The following is a 22,921-nucleotide window of genomic DNA, read 5'->3' as shown; positions in this document are numbered from 1 at the left end:
CTGATGCACAGAGACAGTAAGAATCTTGTGTAACAATACTCAGCTTAGATATTTCTGGATCCAGTTTCTTGTTTCTAGTATTATAAAGTCTCCCACACTCCAAAACAAACAAGCACAAAAGCTTTAAAGGAATGAGTAGCTATCTTTATAGTCGACTTGATATCCAAGCAAGTACAGACAGGAAATGAATGATTACAGAGGCCCTGCTGTGCACTGAGTGTTTTCAATGCCAACACCAATGGGAGGATGTGAAATTCTTTGGTTATCTCCCCCAACACACACACACACACACACACACACACACACACACACACACACACTTCCCACCACTGTATTTGCATCGTGTAATATAGCAAAAGGACATTATCTCAAGCTTACATAAAGGGCCAGCCAACCCCCCGGACAAGCCCCATACCTGCCCTAGATAAATTTACAATCAGAATATTGTCTTCAAACTTCAATTTTATTAAAATTCTGCAGGTAACCTGAATGTATGTGTATAACCTACAAATATGAAATGTCTATATGTCAGGTATATGAAACTTCCACACAGAAATCATGGAAACTACTGAGGGTTTCTGTAAATATCACAGTGTTTATGTTAACTTAATGAAATCCTGAGAATACTGCTTCTTTCATTTTACAGATGGTAAAACTAAAGCCCAGAGAAGTAAGGTGATTTGCATGACGCTCTATAGCTAATACATGATAGACAGAAATATGACCACAGGTTCATCTAGTTCCAAACTTCATGTTCTTTATTTTTTTATAGGGTCCTTATTTTTTTAAACAAAAACCTGCTTTCTCTGAACTATAAAGTAACATGTATTTATTTGTAGAAAATCTGGGAAAAAGTATTAAAAATAAAAATGAAAAAGTGTTTCAATATCACTATAATCTAAGCTAATGCCAACACTTTGACATTTTTATTTCCAATCACATACTATTCAGTAAACAGAAGTTTGCTATTTTTTTCACTTTTTATATTGTAAACATGAGTCCATGCAATTAAAAATTCTATAAAAACTAACTTTTAATATATATATAATATCAATATGTACATAGTTTATCAGCCTTCTTCCTTATTGCTGGTCATTTAGGCCATCTCTGATTTTAACCATTATAAAAAGTACAAGAACAAAACCCTTAGTATATAAATCTGGAGCTGAATTACTGATGATTTACTTAGGACTGATTTCCAAGTATGAAAATGGACATTTTCTATTATTTAATGCTGCTGCTTTTTTTTAAATTAACACCCTCCCCACAACATCCACTACACTACCCCAAAATCTCTCCTCTGACTCATTTCTAAACCACTGAGTCAAGTTATTGTTATATATGTCTAGACCCTTGGGGCGCCTGGGTGGCGCAGTCGGTTAAGCGTCCGACTTCAGCCAGGTCACGATCTCGCGGTCCGTGAGTTCCAGCCCCGCGTCGGGCTCTGGGCTGATGGCTCGGAGCCTGGAGCCTGTTTCCGATTCTGTGTCTCCCTCTCTCTCTGCCCCTCCCCCGTTCATGCTCTGTCTCTCTCTGTCCCAAAAATAAAATAAAAAACGTTGAAAAAAAAAAAATTTATATGTCTAGACCCTAGGTTTGGAGAATGCAAGGGGGAAAAGTCAGATATCTGGAATCAGGAAGTCTGGATCCATGCACCAATTCACTTCTAACCAAAGTGATTCTGACATATTACCTGAGGCCTTCAGCCCATGTTACCTCACCTGGAAAACAAGACTAGTTTTCTACCAGGTACTACTAATAGTACCTCCCTCAAAAGACTGATGTGAAGATTAAATCAGATAAAGCAATGGCTTTATCAGATTAAATCAGATGTGACAACGGCTTCGTAAATCATCATGCAATCTGGCAAACATCTGTTGCTATTACCTTTAGACGTGTGACAGATTTAGACGGCTTTCAAAGAATAAAGAGAAAAACTAGTTTCCCACTCATTGCTGTTTTTGATACATTTAAACCTTACTTTCAAAAAATATTGCTTAAAAAAATGAAAACCCTAGGGAGAAATAACAGCTGTCATACAGAATATCTCCCGAGTCCCCCAAGCATTCGTGTCATCCTGGAGATTTTGATAGCTTTTGTTCACACGTGGAATTAACAAACCTAAATGTCTCTATCCACAGGCACACCAGAGAGCTGGGGAACCCAACTCCATGGAGTGGCAGTGTAGGACAGCCCTGTGACTTGAGTCTTGCTCCGCAGCCCTGGGGCGGGCCACAACTTTCAGACCAACTGTGATTGGTCCAAACTCTTTACCAGGGGACATTTAATGATGAAAGAGGATGCTGCTAAGACATCAGCCCGCAGAGAGAAGGAAGGTGACCAAGACTCTAGCAGGGCAGAGAAAATCAGGACAGTCAGAGAAGTGTGAGGCTGGGGATGAGCTCACGGTCAGGATGGTGAAGAGATAACTAGGTTAAAAAGTTTTCTGTGCAGGCATCACACTGCAGTAGAAGAAGAAGGAAGGAAAAGTGTCATTTTATGGTCTAATCAGAGGCAAATATTAGAAATTTCAGGAGCCAACCCGGAAATCAGAGGGGTACAATGACGACGAAGCTTGAAGACAAGCATGCAGGTAATGGGGACCTTGTAGGAGAGGGTCAGCCATACCTGGGTGAGAAGTATCAAGCGAATGGGAAACCAGTAGCAAATGGGAGAGGTGAAATCTCTGTAAAGCAGGAGGCAAATGGAACGTGTGGTGTGCCCAGAAAAAGTCTCAACATGTACAGCTGGCAGGAGATCCAGAAACACAATCAGAAGTCTGATCAGTGGCTGGTGATCAATCGCAAGGTCTACGATGTTACTGGCTGGGCCAACAAGCATCCAGGGGGGAGCCGAGTCCTCAACCACTATGCTGGGGAAGATGCCACGGTAAGGAACTCAAAGCTCTGCCTTCTCCCTTCCGACTGGTGGGTGGCTGGGACTTGGCTCTCATTCCCAAAGCATTTTGAGTACGTGCTCAAACTCCACAATTGCTCATCTCCTCCCAAACCAATTTTTCAGGATTCCTATCCTGCAAGAACCTGAAACCAAATAAGCCTCAAGGACTAGCTCCTATTTTGGGATGGGCTCAGATGCTGACAGTGGATACTGTTTGTGTATTTTGGATCTTGTTTTCTCTTGGTGTTGTGTTTTGAATTGGAGTCACTGTTTGCTTCCTGGTTTAGTATAGTTGACACACAACATTTCATTAGTTCAAGTGTACAATATAGTGATTCAACAACTCGATACACCAGGCTATGCTCACCATAAGTGTGGCTACCATCTGTCACTGTCTTTTAAGAAGAAAGTTACAAATGCATGAGTAAAATTTGGGAAAAATCACGTCTGTGCCCATCTAGAAATTTCTCAGACTCTTATAAATGGGGTGTGTAAAAGGAAGACAGCAATTCACATGATAGGCATCAAAATGTTAATAACAATAACACAAACCTACAATTATGGATAGTGCTTTTCTAACCCAAGTCACAGGATCAGCTCAGATGATGTGTTGGCAAAGATGCAGGCCTTCAACCACCTTGGAAATAACTGATAAACTCACTCAGCTTGAGACAGCTGAGCTGATGAATCTTTAATTTTCTGATGATGTTTATCTCTAAGAAGTAAGGGAAAAAACATGATTCCACATCCAATTCTAGCCAACAAGGTGGAATTAATTAATAAAATAAAACCATCAGGACTTTAGGATAAAATACCCATGCCACCTTGGGATTCATATCTTAAGAATGAAAATCCTGAGCGTGGCCAGCCATGTACCCTAGACTTCATGTAAGTAAATCCAAAAATGTTTGGAGAAAAGATTCTTGCAAAGGAAGACAGTTCAAGAAGAATGGGAGGCTCCAGAGGAGTTCTGACAAATGTAATACCCCATAGCTACTCAGAATTCAGGGAGCCTGAGCTTGGCACCTGGATATATGAACGTGGGAAAGTTGTTAAAATGCTCGCAGCCTCTGCTTCATCATTTGTAAAATGGAAATGACATTAACCAATCTAACTGGTTTATGGTAAATGGGACTAATGCTTGTAAAGTGTTTAGCACAATGCCAAACACTTAATAAAGTTTCATTACATTTTAACTATTATGATTTATCTCACTGGCATCCATAGCCTCAGAGGTGTGATTATTATTTCCTGTTTACCACCAGCTTAGAAATCTTGATTATATTTGGTGTCATCTGATTGGGAACAGAGGAGCCCATGGTGGAGAAGCATCATTCTCTCTAGTGAAGGAGGCCAGGACATAAAGGACCTACAATCAGAGACTTACTATACAACCTAAGAGGTGTTTGCAGGTTGTGCCCTGAAAGGCAACTGTGGACTAAAGAAAGTATAATCTCTGTGAGCTGACCCTCAACGCATGGCTGCACTGGCCCAGACGAGAGAACCATTCTTTTATTTACATGGAAACTCTCCTCCAAGTTTCCACCCTCCTGATAAAAGGGTAATAATGATAGTCTTTCCCACAAGATCATTAATTTACTCATTCATTTAGTCATCCATTCTAAAACGCTTGTTAAAGGCCGAGCATAATGATTAAGAATACAGGGTTGGGAATGAAAAAGGCCTGGCTTGTATCTGAGCTCAACTACTTACTAAGAATGTCTTGAGGAGGTTGCTGAAGCTCTTGGAGCCCCAGCTCTTTTATCTAGAAAGTGGGAATAACAACACTTTCATCTTAACCTTGTGAAAGTCAGTAGTACTTATGGTGTTTGGTACAGATTAGATACTGAAAAAATGGCAATGCTTTTATTATTGCTTAGTTCTTCTGAGATGGGTTCTAGTTTTCTCCAAAGAAAAGATTCCATAAAACAAAATCAGTATATCTACTCCTGTTATTTCCCATCTGAGTTGTCTGATTTTTTTCAAACTATACGATTTAAAACTAATGGCACAGTGCTAATTATCACAGACTAGGCCCAGTCTTCTAATCTGATGAGAGTTTGCTGGGGAAAAGCCAGAAACAAACTGTAAATCCAAGAAGAACTGATTATATAGTTATCAATATGATAACATATGATGGGCTGTTTTGCAATTATTAAATGTGGATGACAAAGCATTTGAGGACAAGACATGCAAATGAAGCAATATTTGGCCACAAGTTTCATGTAAGGCAACAGTATGTTCCAGGACCATGAAAGGAATAAACGCAATCTTGTGATGCATGTACATGAGCAGCATGTCCAGGACAAAGAAAGCAAGTTAAGATCTTGTGTGCTGGTCAACCCACTTCTTATCTCCGGTCACCACACTCTAAGTAGGACACTGAGAAACTTGAGTTCTTTCTCATGAGGATCAAAGGACAATATGAGAGGGAAATGATGAAAAAAACTTAGAGGAAATATAGAAAAGTCCATCTAGCTATTTGGAGGACTACCATGTGGAAGACAGGAGAGTTGTGTGCAATTCCAAAAGGATGGCATGGAGCCAATGGAGGTGAGGCTAGGGCAGAAGAAGAGAGGATGTGCACAGAGGTGGAGTGAAAATAGGGTTCACATCAGGAGTAAACACCCAGGCAAAATGGGCATCTCAGCTTAGCCGCTTTCTTTTTAGGACAATATTGGCATGTAGTAAGTGCTCAGTTAGTGTCAGTGACTCTCATAGCATGAGGAGGAGAGGACGAAGGGAGAGGAGGGGTAGAGAAAGAGAAAGGGGAAGGAGAGGAAGGGAGTTGAAGTCTGAGCCATGTCTTCCCCTTCTTCCTCTTTTTCCACTACACATAATGACACTTCTCTGGTCAGCATCCCTCCTCACCCCCAATCAGCACAACAAAACCAACCAGGATTTCTAAGTATTAACGAAGGAAAGTAATAATAAGTAATAATAGTTGTATCTTCTCTAGGTTGTCAACATTTCTTAAATTATCTGGTTCTCACTGGAACAATGATTCAAGTAGAAAATAGGTGGAGAAGTAGAGAGAGAGAGGGGTACTGAGGTGCTAATAGGGGAAGATGGGTCATGAGGACATGCTTTCTTTCAGAAAGGTCAATCTGGCAGCCAAGTGAAAGCTGCACTGAAGAAGAGTCAGCCAAAATTGGAGGAAGCCCAGGGAATATGTTGAAGATCTGAACAAGGCATTGACCACAGGAATGGAAAAGACGGGGTAGCTGCAAAGGATGTCTAAGAGACATAATTTATAAAATGTGATGAGTGACTGGTTGAGTAATCGTGGAGAAACAGTCTGACTTGTGCATATGTGACATAGTGAACTAGGTGACTATATCCATGACAGAATAGGGAAGCCAGGAGGATGAGCAGGTTTGGGAGGGAGAGCAGAGAGAGAGAGAACTGGGGCTGGAGCTCAGCAGAAAGTATCACAGAAAAAAATCTCGGTATAGGGAAGAGCTTTCAAATAATGAAAGTTCTCAAACAATGAAATGAGTGGCAGTGGAAGAATAACCCTTTGCTTATTCCTGTGGGTGAAGGGGAATCTGGGTGACTTTAAGTGAACATTTTCCATTCCAAAAAGGCTTTCTCCCAGATAAAGGGCAAAGACGGCATTCTCCTTACAAACTGACCTATTCATAATTCATGTACTACCCAAAATATGAGGGGACTTGTTCTAGCCTTTGCCTTGGAGTGCATGAGGCCAGAGATGGGTAAGCATAAGAGAAATTACTCAAAGATGTGGTAATGCATATGTGGTTGGGTGTTGACTACTCTGGTGAGCTTTTGTGAGGTGAGTAAATCAAAATCCATGATCTAGTTATCATGTTTTGTAACTCTGTGTGTGTGTGGGGGGGTGTATAAACATTCACCATTGGTGTTTCATTTCCTGAATTTGGGAAATTTCAACCCACCCCAGACGAACTAAATATAATATAAAAATGCAATCATTATTGATTTATTTATTTGGTCTGATTTCCAAAGCCTAAGCTCTTAGCCACTAGGCTAGATCCTCAATAAGGTTTAACAGTGACTGAATAAATTAATGGAAGAATTAATAAACCCACTGGGCAGAGTGGGTGCCATTATTATCTATATTTAGAAAAAAACCGAGGTTTGAGAAATAAAGTAATTTGCCCAATATAAACCAGCTTACTCCTACTGCACTGTGCCTTAATGTGAACAGGAAAGGCACACTCCTTGGGTGGTTGTAGCACAAGATTTTCCAAATGGAATGATTGCTGGATTTTAGACCATACACACCCTCCTGGTTGGGTGCCTTTGTGAAGGGCATAATCTCTCAACAGTACTTAAGTTGTAAAGGCAGGCTTTTGTAAAGGCAAGGAAAGTCAGAAGGACTTTCCATATTTTTCTCTTCCTGTAGGGATCATGCTTCTACAATAAAGCACATCTCCCCATCTCCCATTCAATAACAGCAGAAAGTTAGCAGGATTTCTAAGCTATTTGTAAAAGCAAAATAGTCACATCTTTCCTGTGTTGATATTGTTTTGGAAATAATCAGTTTTGGATGAGTGTCGGTACAAATTTATGAATAGATTGAGGAGCAGGATTATGGTTGAGAAGGTAATCAATCAAAAGACTGCCAGATGAAATGGGAGATGCTGGGTAGGGAAGAGAGGCTGGTTGTTAAGACCTACGTCCTCTGAACTCAACACATTTGAATGCTTCCAGCTTTTTCCTTGTTAGAGAAATCCTATACTCATCTCTTCATTTCTTCCTTTCCCGTATTCATCAGGCATTCACTGATAATATGCCATATTCCAGGCAGAGTGAGACAGTAGGCATAATTTAATCAATAACACATGGCCTTAGTCTTCAAAAACTCTTAAATACCTAGGAACAAATTTATCCAAGAAGGTTAAAGACCCACATACTAGAAAATATAAGACATAAATGAGAGAAACTGAGGAAGATATAAATAAATGGAAAGATATTCTATGCTTATGGATTAGAAGAATTAATATTGCTAAAATGTCCATACTACCTAAACAATCTACAGGTTCAATGCAATCCTTGTCAGAATTCCAATGGTATTTTTCATAGAAATAGAATAAACAATCCTAAAATGTGTACAGAACCATAAAAGACCACAAACAGCCAAAGCAACAATTAGCAATCTTGAGAAAGAACAAACCTGGATTTCAGTACATGCTACAAAGCTACAGATGAATGGATAAAGAAAATGTGATACCTATGCATGCACGCACACACACACACACACACACAAATACACACAAACACAGTGAAATACAATTCATCCATAAAAAAGAATGAAGTCTTGCCATTGGCCCCAACATGGATGGACCCATAAAGCATTATGCTAAGTGAAATATGTTAGACAGAGAAAGACAAATGCCATATGATGTTATTTATATGTGGAACCTAAAAAAGAAAACAAAAAACCAAGCTCATAGATACAGAAAATAGATTGGTGGCTACCAGAGGCAGGAGGTTTCTCCTGTGAAGCTCAAAAGTACAAGCTTCCAGTTATATTAAAAAAATCACGGGGATATAATGTACAGCATGATGACTATAGTTAGTAATACTGTATTACATATTTGAAAATTGCTGAGAGATTAAATTTTAAAAGTTATCACAAGTGAAAAAAAAATTGGGGATTATGTAAGGTGACAGATGTTAACCAGACTCATTGTGGTGATTATTTTGCAATGCACACGAATATCAAATCATTCTGTTGTACACCTGAAGCCAAGGTAATGTTATATGTCAATTATACTAAATTTTAAAAGAAACACAAAAAGACCACCTGAGAAGGGGCAAGTACACAGCTTCATTAAAATATAATTTGAAAAGTTATAGAAGCTAGAGGAGCCCAGAAAAATCATAAATAACTTTACTGAGTTAGGGGAGACAATTTGTAATCTGAATCTTAAAGGATGAAAAGGAATTTTTATAGAAAGAAAATGGAGGAAGTCAGTCAAGACAAAGGAAACAGTATGTTCAAAGTTTCAGAACAATAGACAGGCATGGAATATTTATTGAATGGAGAGAGGTCAGGTCTGATAAACAAGATGGTTCATGAAAGGTAATGGTGAAAGGTGAGCCTGGAGAGGTAGGTTGGAGCCAGAGGCAATGTGAGGGGATTAAAACCTAATGTGGGAAGATATTACTATCTGCCCAGCAGATACATGCTGATTTTAGCATCATCCCAATCTGGCATCACTTCTCTCTTAAGAGGCCTTTCAGAAAAGTAATTATACATGTTATGACTGGAATAAACCTTTACAGCTTCATGGCTGTAAAATCACATAGCCTTTAGTTCAAATCCTAGCTTACTATCTACCTAATTATTGTGGCATTTTGGACGAGACGTTCTCTCCTCTGAGACTTGGTATCTTTATCTTTACAGAAGAAGCAATGGAATCTCATAGATCCAAGGTGATGGTTATGAATTGGCCCATAGAGTCTCTTGTACACAGGATATACACAACAGATGTTAGAACTATCCCCTCTTCCTTTCAGTTTACCCACTCTCCTTCCTTCAGCAGGAATATACTTGCCCAAGAGTGTTGATAGCATAGCCTGTTTTTACAAGTCTTTCAAAAAAAAAAAAAAGGATTTCATGACTTCCACAATATCCAGACTCTATTAGGAAATGCTTTTACATCAAATATCTAAGACTACCCAAACTCCTTTGTTATGCTGCTCATCAGTACAATGAAAAGAGGTCCACATAGCAGGGCAATGCCTACTATGCTGGAAAATTCTGTTGGTCTTTTAGGCTATGTGATTACAGCATTGCCTGCAAATCTTGCTGGGAATCAGAAAAAATGATGAACCCAGAAGAACATTATCATCAGCATACTGTTCCAGGACTCTGTATGACTGCTCAGAGTAAAACAAAATTTCAATGGCTTACCTTTCTTCTACACTCTTAACTTGATCCATGAGAATGTTTTCCATCCTAATCTGCTTTTAAACAAGTAGAATATGATTTGCCACTATGGATCATTCTGAAATACTTTAATTCCTTTCTTAATCACAGAAAGGCTCTCTTCCTGGTTTGGGAAACTAAGTTTTAGACCCACAGAATGTGATAGTTAAGAAAAACTTTTGAAATTATATAGTGCAGAATTTCCCAGGGTGGGTCAGAGGAAGTATGCAGAAACAGAATGAGCAGTAGAGACTGGACTGGTTCTAGCAAATACAAAATCCTTTTTCCATCATTTAATCTAGAGACCCTTAGGAGAAGTAAGTCTAAGGAGTTGATACTGCACCCTTTTAATTAATGTTATTCATTATATAAACACCCTCTTATAAAGTAGGGTTCTATGTAGTTCTTAGATGTATCCAAGGTTGCTTTACACTTTGAAGATGGAAGGTTCATTATATTCACTAAAACAATTTAGAGTTCATACCACATTAGGCTTTGGAGTATAGGAAGAAAATCTCTGAGTTGTTATATTGAAGAGAATGTAGGTAGTAAGTTATTAGCACTTGAAGTATATATACAAGAAAGATGGCTACTATGTTGATTTGCTTAATCCCTACAATCACTTTATGAATTGGTTGGCTATTACCATCACCCTTATGTTAGAGAAAACAGAAGCACAGACAAGTTCAAGAAACTTGTCCACAATTACACAGCTAGTAAGTAGAAACCAGAATTTAGGTACAGAAAGACCACTCCAGGGTCCACTGTCTTAGTCAGTACTATGGAACAACAGCATTTTAGAGTCATGTGTGTGGCTTCCACGTATTCAAGTTATGATCTTAGTTATATTTCCTCATTTTTGATCACTCCTGTTCTCAAAGCTGCAATAGCAGAAAGTCTAATATCTACCTCTTGGAGAATTCTCCTTCCCCAAAATCTGTTTAATTCTTTGGGAAGGAAGAGAATATCTCTTACTTTCAAATACAAGCAGGATATAGGAACCACCACTGTTTGTCACAGCCTGTTTGAGGTCCTACTTAACATGGACCTGAGACGGGGAAAAACAGTTGGTCACCTCTATGTTCCTGGCTGTCACAACCCTTGCAGAGATTGGCCTAGTACTTTTTAGAAAGAATGATGAGACCCCTCCAGTGAAAAACTTGTGAAGAGCGTGTACTTTAGACAGCTCAGACCTCAGGGGCTGTGCTCCCCTTCTCTCCTGTGAATTAATCCTACACTATCAATGTCAACTTTAACCAGTTTTTTTTTTTAAGAACTTAATTCAAATGTTTCATTCCTCTTGGCTTTGGCCAGGAACCAAGAGGGATATTTGATGGGAGATGTGCTTTTCACAGCTAGTCATGGTTGCTGCGTGCTTCTATGTGAGCAACTTTTACCACCCTGATGTTGGGCTTTGAAGATTCATCATGGCTCGCTAACTCAAGCAAACTAATTCTTCTGGTGCTCAGTAAAGTAAACAGTGATCTCTCCCAATGCTCAGGAATATCCTGGCTGTGTTGGGCTTGCCTAATGAAGCAGTGCCTCAGGTAGGTGGATCTCCAGCATGAAGCTTTCATAGAGTATCTCCAAGGGTAATTTTGATTGTTCAACTTGAAGGATCAACCTGGGGTTAGAAGAAATCCTCTGTAATAGAGTCTGCTGATTCCCAAGATGGGCACAGGATGAGGTAAGGAAGGGGACTATTCTGTAGATAAGCATGTGTCTCCTAAGCCTCTATCAATTCTCTGTGATTTACAGGATGTCTTCAGAGCCATGCACCTGGACCTTGACATTGTAAAATTGTACCTTAAGCCACTGCTCATTGGAGAGCTTGCCCCAGAAGAGCCCAGCCAGGAGAGAAACAAAAGTGTGAGTGGGGTCTCAGGACCCTTGAACATATGGAGGGATGGGGACAAAGGCCAGTTGAGCAATTCCTGACATATCCAAGAATTGATCCTTTTTTGTGAGAAACTGACCATTATGCCTAGGTGAGCCTGTAATAGCATAAATGAGTAGCTTCTACATATTACAAAACAATGTCATCCTCCTTAGACATTCAGAACTCTTAAACCTCTGTGTAAGAAAGGAATGAATTGTTTGGTCCTACAGTACCCCAGAAGTTCTGTGTCTCTAAGTACCTCCTTTATGTCAGGCAACTACCAGATACAACTTTTGTCCAGTGACTGCTTATAATTGCTTGATGTCTGTGCCTATATTCACTGCTAAAGTAAGTTTGATGAAAGCAGTAGATATGTATGTATATTTTGCTTATCTCTGTGTCCTCAAGAACCCACCTGCACAGGATCAGACATGTAGTAGGGACTCCCTAAATAGCTACCAAATGAAAGTTGTGAATATATCCTAACAGCGGCCCTTTTTACATTTGGTGAAATTATAGTCCAGGGAAAATAAGTTACTTTCTGAAAGCCCCATAGTTGGTGTATCAAGGAACCAGGATTCCAAGTCACTTCTTTCTGACCCCAAGGAAGGGTGCCACTCTTTCTTTCCCTACTACTTTGGCCACCTGAAATACCATCTTCCAAAGGACAGGGTCTTTATAAGATTAGACATTCACTAGGATGATTTTACATAAGGCTTAAAAGGATTTTGACTAATATCGAGCATTTCATTTTTTTTTTTTTGCAATCTGTTTTGTTAAAGCTGCTTACATTCTGTGTAATTCTTCTGAAATAATTTGTACCCAATATTGACCCATATATCACTGCGAGGAGAATAGAATTAGCATTATACTTCTGCTTTAGGAAATGAGGAAACAAACTCACTGAGGAACAGGCAGATTCTGAAGACGCATAACTCATTTTGTGTAGACCTCAGACAAACACTTAGGCTCACCCCTCAGGCCCACATGCATCCCACACAGCTGTGTGTCAGGAAACCCAGTCCTGTATTTGGCAGCGAGGGCTCTGAGGCTGCACAGCTTAGATTCACAGCCCAACTCTGCCACAGGTGGTATGGGTTCAGGCCACTTCCCAAACCTCTCCATGGCTCAATTTCTCTCTCTGTAAAAGAGCGACGACAGTTGCACCAACTTCCCAGAAGATATTGGAGAATTATGGAAAGAGTTAAAAGCGCTTCAAGTGCTTAGAACAGTGTCTGGAATGTAGTAAATGCTCAACAAATTTTAGATACTATCATCATGAACTCACTCGTGGCACCAGCAATTGACAAACCTCCAGATATGTCACCATCATTTAGGGCAGGAGACTCTAGGGTAAAAAAAAGAAATTGATGCAAAGCTTAATTGTTTCTGCTAAAATTTTCTTGAAGGAAAAGAAAATCCACTAATGGTTGATAACTATAAGACAACCATTCATTATCTAAAAGAGTATTGGTTTCTGGGGGGTAAAGGTCTGCCGAAAGTTTTCTTTAATGCATCTATGTAGATACTATGTATGTGTGCAAAATAATACATATATACTCAGATATATGTCTATAGACAATTAATATGAGCACAACACTTGTGTCAGAAAGCATAAGTTGAATTCCTGCCTCTATCACCTACTTGCTGATGATTTCAGACCAGTGCTCATCTGGGCTTGCTGACCCCTTACTCTGTACACTAGATGAGTTGGAAAATATGACCAGGTTGGCAAGCACTCTAGAGATGCCTCTTAAAGTTATCCATGGTCACCAAAATTCCAAAGTTGATGGAGGCTTGAGAGATGAACCCAGGACACAGATCTTTTAAAAGTTGAATCAGTGAATTTTTTTTTTGCTTCTAGAATTATGTTCATAGAATTTGCTTCTAGAATTATGTTCATATATATATATATATATATATATATATATATATATATATATAAATTCTCTCCTTTCATGTATCTGAACGATCCTGCTCTCTTTCTTATGCTCTGGTCATTATGTCACCTGTCCTGGTTTCAAACCCATTCATTAGTCATTAAGCAAAGAGTTATTTCTTTCCAGCCCTTGCACTGACTCTACAGTCTGACTGGCAAGCTTATAAACCAATACTAGCCTTGCTCATGCACCCACATGCACATATGCATGTTACATAAACACAGAACCAGGAAACCCCCACCCCCCACAACACATATCAGCAGACACACACTAATGCCACCAGAGATCCTGCCCTGTTTCTAAGGATCCATCAATCAGCTCACAAGAAAGTCATCCTTTGAGCTAATCCAAGTGAACAGCATTTTTTTGTCCACTTTTATTTTATTTTTTTAAATATAATTTATTGTCAAGTTGGCTTCCATACAACACCCAGTGCTCATCCCAACAAGTGCCCTCCTCAATGCCCCTGCATTTTTCTGTGTTCATCATTTTAATGAAAGGGTCCTTTGCACATACTGAACTGCTGATGATGTAGAAAATTCTGTGTAAACTGTACCACTAACTACAGTAACACAGATCCATATAGACAACACAGTTCTCCAAAGCATTATTGGAGATCAATCAATCAATACCCGAAGCAATACTGATGGTTTGAAAGGCAACAGTTAGACACAATAACCATCTTCACAGCCCCCCTGCCAAAAAAAACCCCACAAATTCTGAGCTCCAAAATAGTTTGAGGACAGTTTACAAACTACTACTCCTCTTTCTATTCTCCAGGGGAAAAAAATGTTATCATAACTTTTCAAAAAAGTTTTGTTTGTTCATAGTTTTATGTTTTTAATTTTGCCCAATTAAATTTATTAATATAATTAAATTTGTATTCATAAAATTAAGGTACTAATAAGGTAATATAATGGATTATTGTGTTCATTTGTGTTCCCTGAGGGAACTAATTCCTTCCTTGAACATTTATTTCTCAGTCCCAGTTGGTGGAAGATTTCCGAGAATTGCGGAGAACATTAGAGGCCATGAACATGTTCAAGGCCAACCCAACGTTCTTCTTCCTTCACTTCGTCCAGGTCTTGATTTTAGAAACTCTGGCTTGGCTAATAGTGTGGCATTTTGGCAGTGGCTGGCCTGTGACAATATTCATCTCCTGCCTTCTCACAATTTCCCAGGTAAGCACATACCCTAAAACCAAGCAGTGGCTTTAGGGGACGATTCAGAATTGTTTCCTTCTCCCTTTAGACCTGCACCAGCTGCTGTCTGACACCTCCTAGCAAGCTGCTCATCAGTGTCTGACACCAGCAAGTTCCACACCTTGCCAGACCCCAGTCTCTTGTCTGTAAAATAAGGATAATTTTTATGGAAATATTCTCTACTAACCAAGTTAACGTGAAAACACCTAGCACAGTGACTGACACATAGGAAGTATTTAATTCATGACAGATGCTAGTCTTTGCCCAATTGTACCCATACCAGTTCAGTAACTGAAGTCATTTCCCAGCCATGTAACACTCACCTTTATCTTGTATTCATCTTTCAATCAACAAAGAGAGAGAGAGAGTCAAACCAAGACACAAACTCTTCACTATAAAGAATGAACTGATGGCTACCAGAGGGGAGGGGGGGGGAAGGGTGAAATACGTGAGTGCACAAGGAGTGCACTTGTCATGATGAGCACCAGGGGTTGTATGGAAATGTTGAATCACTATATTGTACACCTGGAGCTAATATTACATTGCATGTTAGCTAACTAGAAATTAAATAACATTTAAAAAAAAAAAGAATGTGTGGATTCCACCATAAATGCCAATCAACTACTGGGACATAGCAGAACATCTGATCAATCTTTGTTGAATGATGTGTGAATCTCTAAACATGGCTTTCTGTGAGTGCAACACTGCATTGAGGACATGAAGGAAAACACACCTGGTTCCTGCTCTTGGGTAAAGAGGCTTTCAGTGGGAGAGATTCACGTTCAAACTTGTAAACATACAACATGACAGAATGACATTAATGCCAAGGACAGGAACAAACGTGCTGTTGAAGCAGAAAGAGGCATTTAATTCTCATTGGAATAAGTGCAGAAGGTTTTATGGAAAATTAATGTCAATGTTAATTCCAGGATGTATGTTAATTTTTTTTTGTAAAGTCAATTTGCTTTATTCCTTGAAAAGCAATTCTTTTGGAAACTGGAAAGGAAACATTTGTTTGGTACTTAGCATAAGCCAAGCACTTTGTAGGTATTTAAGTTGCCCAACAGTCCATGAGTAAAATGTTATTATCCCTACTTAGCAGGTGAAGAGCTGAGGTTTGGAGCTACTGAGTAATTTGCCAAGATCTGTGCAACACATACATGGTGAAGAATGATTTAGAATCCAAATCTTCCTGACTCCGAAGGCCATACCCTTTCTAATCTTCACTGGAATATTTTGACAGTGACAAGGAAAATGTTCTATACTGACAGAACCCCATGCACAAAGGCACACTAGTGGGAAAGAACACAATGTGTAAGAAATAGAAAGTGAACTTGGCTTGGAGCCAGATAAGATCCCCCACCATTCTTCTCCTATGGGCTTTGAATCTATGAGTGAGCTCATTTATTAATTTCCTCTTGACTCCTCAACTTCTTTAACAACAATTTCATCTCTTCTAGTGTCAAAGTTCATATCTGCAACATGACTTGGGACACCTTTCCATATTTACGAAGTCCAAATGGAACCACCTGATGCAAAAACTTATGATGAGTCATTGCAAGGTACAGGATGTTCATGGAGCATGATGGGATTCTCATGCTCCTAAGACAATGGTTACCACGTTTTTTTGTGCAGTCATATTAGTAAAAAATGTTTGTGCACAAATAGATTCGTAAATATGCTAACAATGTAAATAATACATACATACTAATATGTAATATGACATTGTAATATATATACTAAAATTAAGATTTTAATTTTTTATAAGGAAAGGTTTATTTTTATTTAGGAAGTTCCAACAGTTTTTCTTACCTTAAAAAACTCTTTAGCCAATCCTTGGCATCCCATTAAAAAAACCACCACACAGAAGGATTGTGCCTTTATAAATGAAGAGGTGCTCTGTAAAATCATGAATGGGAATGTTCTTAGAAGAAGTCTAAACATTTACTGCTGGGAAACAACAGGAATTCAGCAAGCCTGATTAGTCTTGGAAGGATAAGGCTATGATGAAATAAAGGGAAGGATGCAGAAGAGATAAAAGTGAAGAAAAAGAGAAAGAGTGGACAAGAAAGGTCAAATGGCACTGTTCAAGAGTCAAGGACTGTAAATCCCAGACTGGTGGAAAATGCAGTGGTGATGATGGCAGTTGGTCTTGCCTCCCCTTGCCCAAACTCCAGGAGGGCAGGTGCTTTGTTCTATGAGCCACTGCAGTGCAACACCTAGCAGAGTACCTGGCACATAGTAGGTCTTCAATAGCATTTGTTGAGTGGATGGATGGATAGATGGATGGATGAACCAAGGTAACAGTACAGGACTGCCAAGACTGGGTTTTAGCTCTGACTTGACAAGGCTTCCTGTTTGATCTTGACTGAGTCATATTCTATCTCTGACTCTCAGTGTTCTCATCTTTAATATTAGGAGTTAAACAGGATGTCTGTTTTTCTATGACATTCTAGGATTTAGTGACTATGTACTCTGGCCCGGATGGGGGAAAATGCCTCTGAGCCTTCCATTAAGCCAAATCTTGCATTCAAGGCAGCTCATTTTAGGAAAAACTCCTAAGCACTGACTCAGAGCCTACTTGTTTTGCCTTAACACAGTGGTTTTATATTGAACTGAAAGATACTTAAAATAAGTCTTATCAACCCTCTTTTCAGTTGGGCAAACTAAGCTTAAGTAGATTAAGTAACACAGAGTTGGATCTGGATTCATATTAGAATTAAGTCTGTTCCTCAAAATGGTTAGAATGATTAAAATTGTCATTTTATGTGATAAGTTTCATTTAACTCAAAAATTTCTATAGGTACACAGTTCTGCCCTCTTTCTACTCATGCTTGATTGACAAAGTGTTTCTGTATCCAGTCAGAAATGTTTACCACAGAATAAAAGCAAAAACAGTTTCTTACGTCCTGGTGAGAATTAAGGTAATTCCTTTTGAGGAAGTCAGAGGAAAAGAAAGACTCATGTGTCTTGACAGTTGACTTGATGCCAGTATAAGTAATATTTCAAGCTCCACCCTTGCTGGTCCTTTAAAAAAAAAATCACTGCTTTCCCACTTGTCCAAATTTGTACACAGCTCTCTCTATATAAATTATGTTGCCAGAAACAATTTTGCACTAGTTGAAATGAATATAACCTTGATGACTCATGAACGGAGTAAATAAATAGGAAATGCTCTAAAAGCAAATTGAGTATACTCTACCTTTTTGCAGATAAAACCAGTGATTTGTGAGCAACATGAGTGTAGGCTTCAAACTACCTGTAGGAAGGAAAGGTGGACAGGAGGGAGGCAGCAAAGAAAATTGTAATATAAACAGCAACAACGTCACCTTCTACATACATCACAATTTAAAATTTTTTTTTTCAACGTTTATTTATTTTTGGGACAGAGAGAGACAGAGCATGAACGGGGGAGGGGCAGAGAGAGAGGGAGACACAGAATCGGAAACAGGCTCCAGGCTCTGAGCCATCAGCCCAGAGCCCGACGCGGGGCTCGAACTCACAGACCGCGAGATCGTGACCTGGCTGAAGTCGGACGCTTAACCGACTGCGCCACCCAGGCGCCCCTACATCACAATTTTAAATTTCAAAACTTGACTTACTATCATTTTACCCTTGCCCTGAGGGGTTTTGGGGCGGAGTTTTTTTTTTTTTTTGGAATTTTCACTCACTAGCTGTGCTAGTAATTGTGTATGCCTGATCTTTGCAGTGTTTGTGCAATAAAAGAGTGCTTCTGAAAGTATACCATGAAATTTCTGCGCATATTTTGGACTTTTGTGCAATGTTCAAATCAAAATGGGCTCCCTGTAGCATATTTTTCAATGCCCCCTCCCAAGATGCAGCATGCACAGTTTGAAAACTATAAGAATCAAGAATCAAGGATTATACTAGGGACAAAGAAACAGAGTATTTGATATTAAGGCCTGCCTTAAAAATCTGGCCTATCCTCTTTCCAGGACTACATCCTAAAATAATTTTGGGGGAGGGGTGTGAGCATGTTATTTCCTTTAATATTTTTCTCATCCAGTCCACAGATGAGGAAGTTGCCCAAGGCCACGCATACCCAGTAGCAGGGCTTTGAATTCAAGCCAAAAAAAATGGCTTCAGGCCAAAATTTGGATTTCTTAGAATGCACCAAGAAAGGACCTAACTTGGGAATGAGGAATGACCTAGGGTGGTTTCTGTATGGAATTGGGTGCAGGGGCAGCCTATTTGCATGTAGCTGATAATCTTCACTTCCAGCTGGATCACTCTATCCCTTGCCGCCAGTAATTGTGGCTTCCAGACCAAGGGGTAAGGGTAGAGCCAGCTGCTTTAGATCACAATTACTCCCATCACTGTTCTAAATTCCAGGACCTTGAGTTGTCAAGATCTTCTCCCTGACCTATCATGAATCAAAATTTGTCTCTCCTATTACCAACTTCCACACATAGTCATTGACTGCAAGAGTACAGTTAAAATGTTGGCTCTCAAAGGATTTAATTAACAATTATTGCAGTGTCCTTGTTTGTCTATTGCTCCCATAGGTTGTATGTTTCATAAGTATGGGAACCCCATTTTATCATGTCTAACTCTATATTCCAAATGCTTGTTTCAGTGTCTGATGCATGGGATGTACTTTAAAATAAATAATGAAAAGAGCAAGTGCATAACTGTAAAAGTGAGTGGGTGGTATGCAGTCAGATGCAAGAAGAGCAGAGTGCAATGAGGACCCCATAGGGGGAGTAAAAATTGATGAGTACAAGTTCAGTTTGACATATAATGAGACATGCAAAGGAAATGTTTGGAAAGTGATTTTCCTTTCACGCATGAGATTTAGCAGATAGATGTGGGATGGAGGAAGAGAGATTCCACTACAAGGATGGTAGGGAGTGTTAGAGGTGAAAAGAGACTATTGCTCCTGAGAGATGGGGTCACCAGGGGTTTGCTAAGAGAGGACTCTACAACAAGGACTATGGAAGGCAGTGCTAACACTTGCAGATTTTCAAACATGCCCATCCCCCTCAACCATGGATGTAGTGTCCAGATCCGCATAGTCCAACAGAAATATAATGCAAACCACATTAAAATGACATAAATCATTTTAAATTATCTAACATTTCAAAAGATAACTTTATCACCATATATATATATATACATTCAAAATTATTATCATTTCTACATGTAATCAATATTAAAAATTTTAATACGATATTTTACTCTCCTTTTTTCATTCCGAGTTTCAAAATCCAATATTACACACATACTGCTCATCTTAATTTGACTAGTTACACTTCAAGTGCTCAATAACCAGCATGTAGCTCGTAGCTATCATATTGGACTGTGAAAATGTAAAACATGTTTAGGCCAGTTATTGAGAGATGTCAAATATGCAATAAAAAACAAATACTCTTGGGCGCCTGGGTGGCGCAGTCGGTTGAGCGTCCGACTTCAGCCAGGTCACGATCTCGCGGTCCGTGAGTTCGAGCCCCGCGTCAGGCTCTGGGCTGATGGCTCAGAGCCTGGAGCCTGTTTCCGATTCTGTGTCTCCCTCTCTCTCTGCCCCTCCCCCGTTCATGCTCTGTCTCTCTCTGTCCCAAAAATAAATAAACGTTGGAAAAAAAAATTTAAAAAAAAAAAAAAACAAATACTCTTTATTCTTATGTAATAATTTATGCAATAGGGGAAAGGAGAGGAAATTGAATTTCTCAATATGCCAACATTTTACATACATCATCTCTTGTCTCCCCCAAACAACCCATGGAAGTAAATGTCATGATATCATATTTGCTGCATATGGAATACAGGCTCAAAGAGGGTGAAATTTACCCAAACCACAAAGCAGTATTTATACATCCAGGATATGAAACCATATTGATGTGCTTCCAAATCCTTCCTCTATTAAAACTTTCACACTGTCATTGAGAGAGAGAAAATCACAAACAACCTAATCAGAGATGATTTGAGCTCAGAGCCAATTGAATTATTTTTATTCTCATTTATCTTTATATGAGATCATGGAAGCCTGAACATGCAGTAATGTGAGCCAAGCCCCCTACAAGATAATTTCAGATCCATGATTCATTTAAATATTCATGAAAGCAGGATTCCTAGGACCATTTTACCCCAAGAGCTAATTGAAGTTTTAGAGATGAGTTTTCTTTATTTGTAAAATAAGAATTTTTTCTGTCCTACTTATCTTCAGAATTTTTAAAATGAGGATTCCCCCCCCAAAAAAAGGATGGAAAAACATTTCATCTGAACAGGTTTTTGTGAATTTTATGAATTTTCCCGAATTTGTGTTCCTGAATCCCATGATTATTTGATTGTAGGCTTTGAAAGGCTCTGTCCAATGGGCCATTCTGTGACCCAGCAGTCAGGGAACAAGTTCCAGAAGCTCAGATATCTTACTTTGACTTTGGAGATGCATGCAGAAAACTCTGAGAGCGAAGGACATCCCAGGAGAGAAATCTTGCAGCTAATGAACCCTCTCTTCTCCTCAGGGCCTGTCAACATGCTGGTGGAATCACCGACACTTCCAACATCATGTAAAAACAAACATCCACCCCAAAGACCCAGATATTGATATGGGTGCACTTTTCCTGCTTGGAGAATTGCAACCTGTCAAGGTATGTTTAGAACTCCTGAGCACTTAAGAAATGTTCCCAAAAGTGATTCCTGGAAATGTCTATGGTCTTGTCCCAGAAAGATGGAGCTGGGGGTTCCCACTTCAAGCACCTTCTCAGAGCATGTCTCCTTCTTTGAGTCCAGGATATACACATGAAATAACTGAATTTGAGGCTGTACAAACAGAAGGAAATGTGGAGCATGTGATTCTATGGTCTTAAATGACACGCCGCCAACCTCCTATGGAAGGAAATATGGTAACTTGTATTACCCTGCTTGAGCAATCCTGGAGACAAACAGATCCCTGCCCAGTGGTCACCACTACAACAGAGGCAACATAAGTTGCTGTTAAGTAGTGAAACCAGATGACTGAAGCTGGCAATGACTCTCCAAAATTTAACGAGGATATGGAGACATTCATTCTCTCAGAGAAAAACATGTCAGTATATTCAATAAGCACTAAATCACAAGTATCTGAATAACTAGTTATCTCAACTAATTCTATCTCAGTGAGAAGAGGCTGTACTAGTGTTTTTTAGTTTGTGTTCATTTGGTTCATTTATACATGAGCCACACTCAAGTGCTTTGTATGATACTTAGAAATCTCACCTCTCATTTGGACTTGTTAAACAATAGAGAAAGGAGAGAAAAAATAAACTCCGGAATTTGTCAGTTGATTTTTTTAACCTCAACTTAAAATCATCATGTAAAGGACTATTACCAAATGTTTTAGGAGAAAGTCTTACTTCAAAGAAGGAGGTACAAGGGTAACTACAGAAAGGTCTCCCCCCTCTGGAGAAATGGTAGATCCTGAGAGTCAGGTGCTTAGAAAGAGGCTGCTATTTCCTAAAACAACTAAGGAGTTTTATTGAGAATGTAGTTCTGTCAGTTGCTGCCTGCACTTTGGGCTACATAAACCAAAAATTGTGCAACTTTTTAAAAATAAGTTTTCCCAGATTCAGAAGACTGTACCTTCTTCTCCAGCTGAATTAGGAAACAAATCTCTTGACTAGACTTAAAAAAAATCTCTGGCTGTGATCACAAATCAGTTGCTTTTGACAATGGCTCCACAAATAAGTTGGACTTCTCTGATGTTTGTGGACTCCTACGCTCATCAACAAAAGTGTGATACTTTGATTTCTCTAATCATCCCCACAGAGCAAGAAGGATTTGTCTTAACTGAATTTTATGAAGCAGGCTGCCCCTCCCCAAAAGTACCTCCTTAAGGCTATGTTCAGTATACATGCTGTCTCTTCACAAATGATGGAGGTCACCTCCTAAGTTTTATAGCTGCTCTTGGGACATGTCCCTAGACCTTAGGGTTCTGTGTAATAGAGTTTCAGAGCTACTGTCTGAGACATTGCTTGAAATTATTTAAACTCTAAAATTCAGTTGTTTACATTTAAAAAAAAATAGTTCTGGTGAGCCCTGAACTTTTCCTTCCATCTCACTTTACTGCCAATTTTTCTACCATTTT

General features: G+C 39.2%; 1 protein-coding gene and 1 long non-coding RNA gene across 3 annotated transcripts in view; one reads left to right on the top strand and one right to left on the bottom strand.

Annotated features, from left to right (window-relative positions):
* The window catches only part of LOC112865115 (uncharacterized), a 166,251-nt gene that overhangs the window by 75,590 nt on the left and 67,740 nt on the right, over positions 1-22,921 (bottom strand). The gene's annotated exons all lie outside the window — the stretch shown is intronic.
* LOC112865444 (fatty acid desaturase 2-like protein FADS2B) overlaps positions 2,305-22,921 on the top strand; it is a 40,602-nt gene continuing 19,985 nt past the window's right edge. Inside the window, exons 1-5 of the mRNA XM_025928545.2 lie at positions 2,305-2,889; positions 11,576-11,686; positions 14,620-14,817; positions 16,299-16,400; positions 21,321-21,446. Of these exons, the coding sequence (XP_025784330.2) occupies positions 2,563-2,889; positions 11,576-11,686; positions 14,620-14,817; positions 16,299-16,400; positions 21,321-21,446 (864 nt within the window). The 5' untranslated portion in view covers positions 2,305-2,562. The remainder of the gene's footprint in view (positions 2,890-11,575; positions 11,687-14,619; positions 14,818-16,298; positions 16,401-21,320; positions 21,447-22,921) is intronic.

The sequence above is a fragment of the Puma concolor genome, chromosome D1 (assembly GCF_028749965.1).
Source record: "Puma concolor isolate L17-30 chromosome D1, mPumCon1.1.hap2, whole genome shotgun sequence".
Taxonomy (NCBI): domain Eukaryota; kingdom Metazoa; phylum Chordata; class Mammalia; order Carnivora; family Felidae; genus Puma; species Puma concolor.
This window is presented reverse-complemented; position numbering and strand designations above follow the sequence as displayed.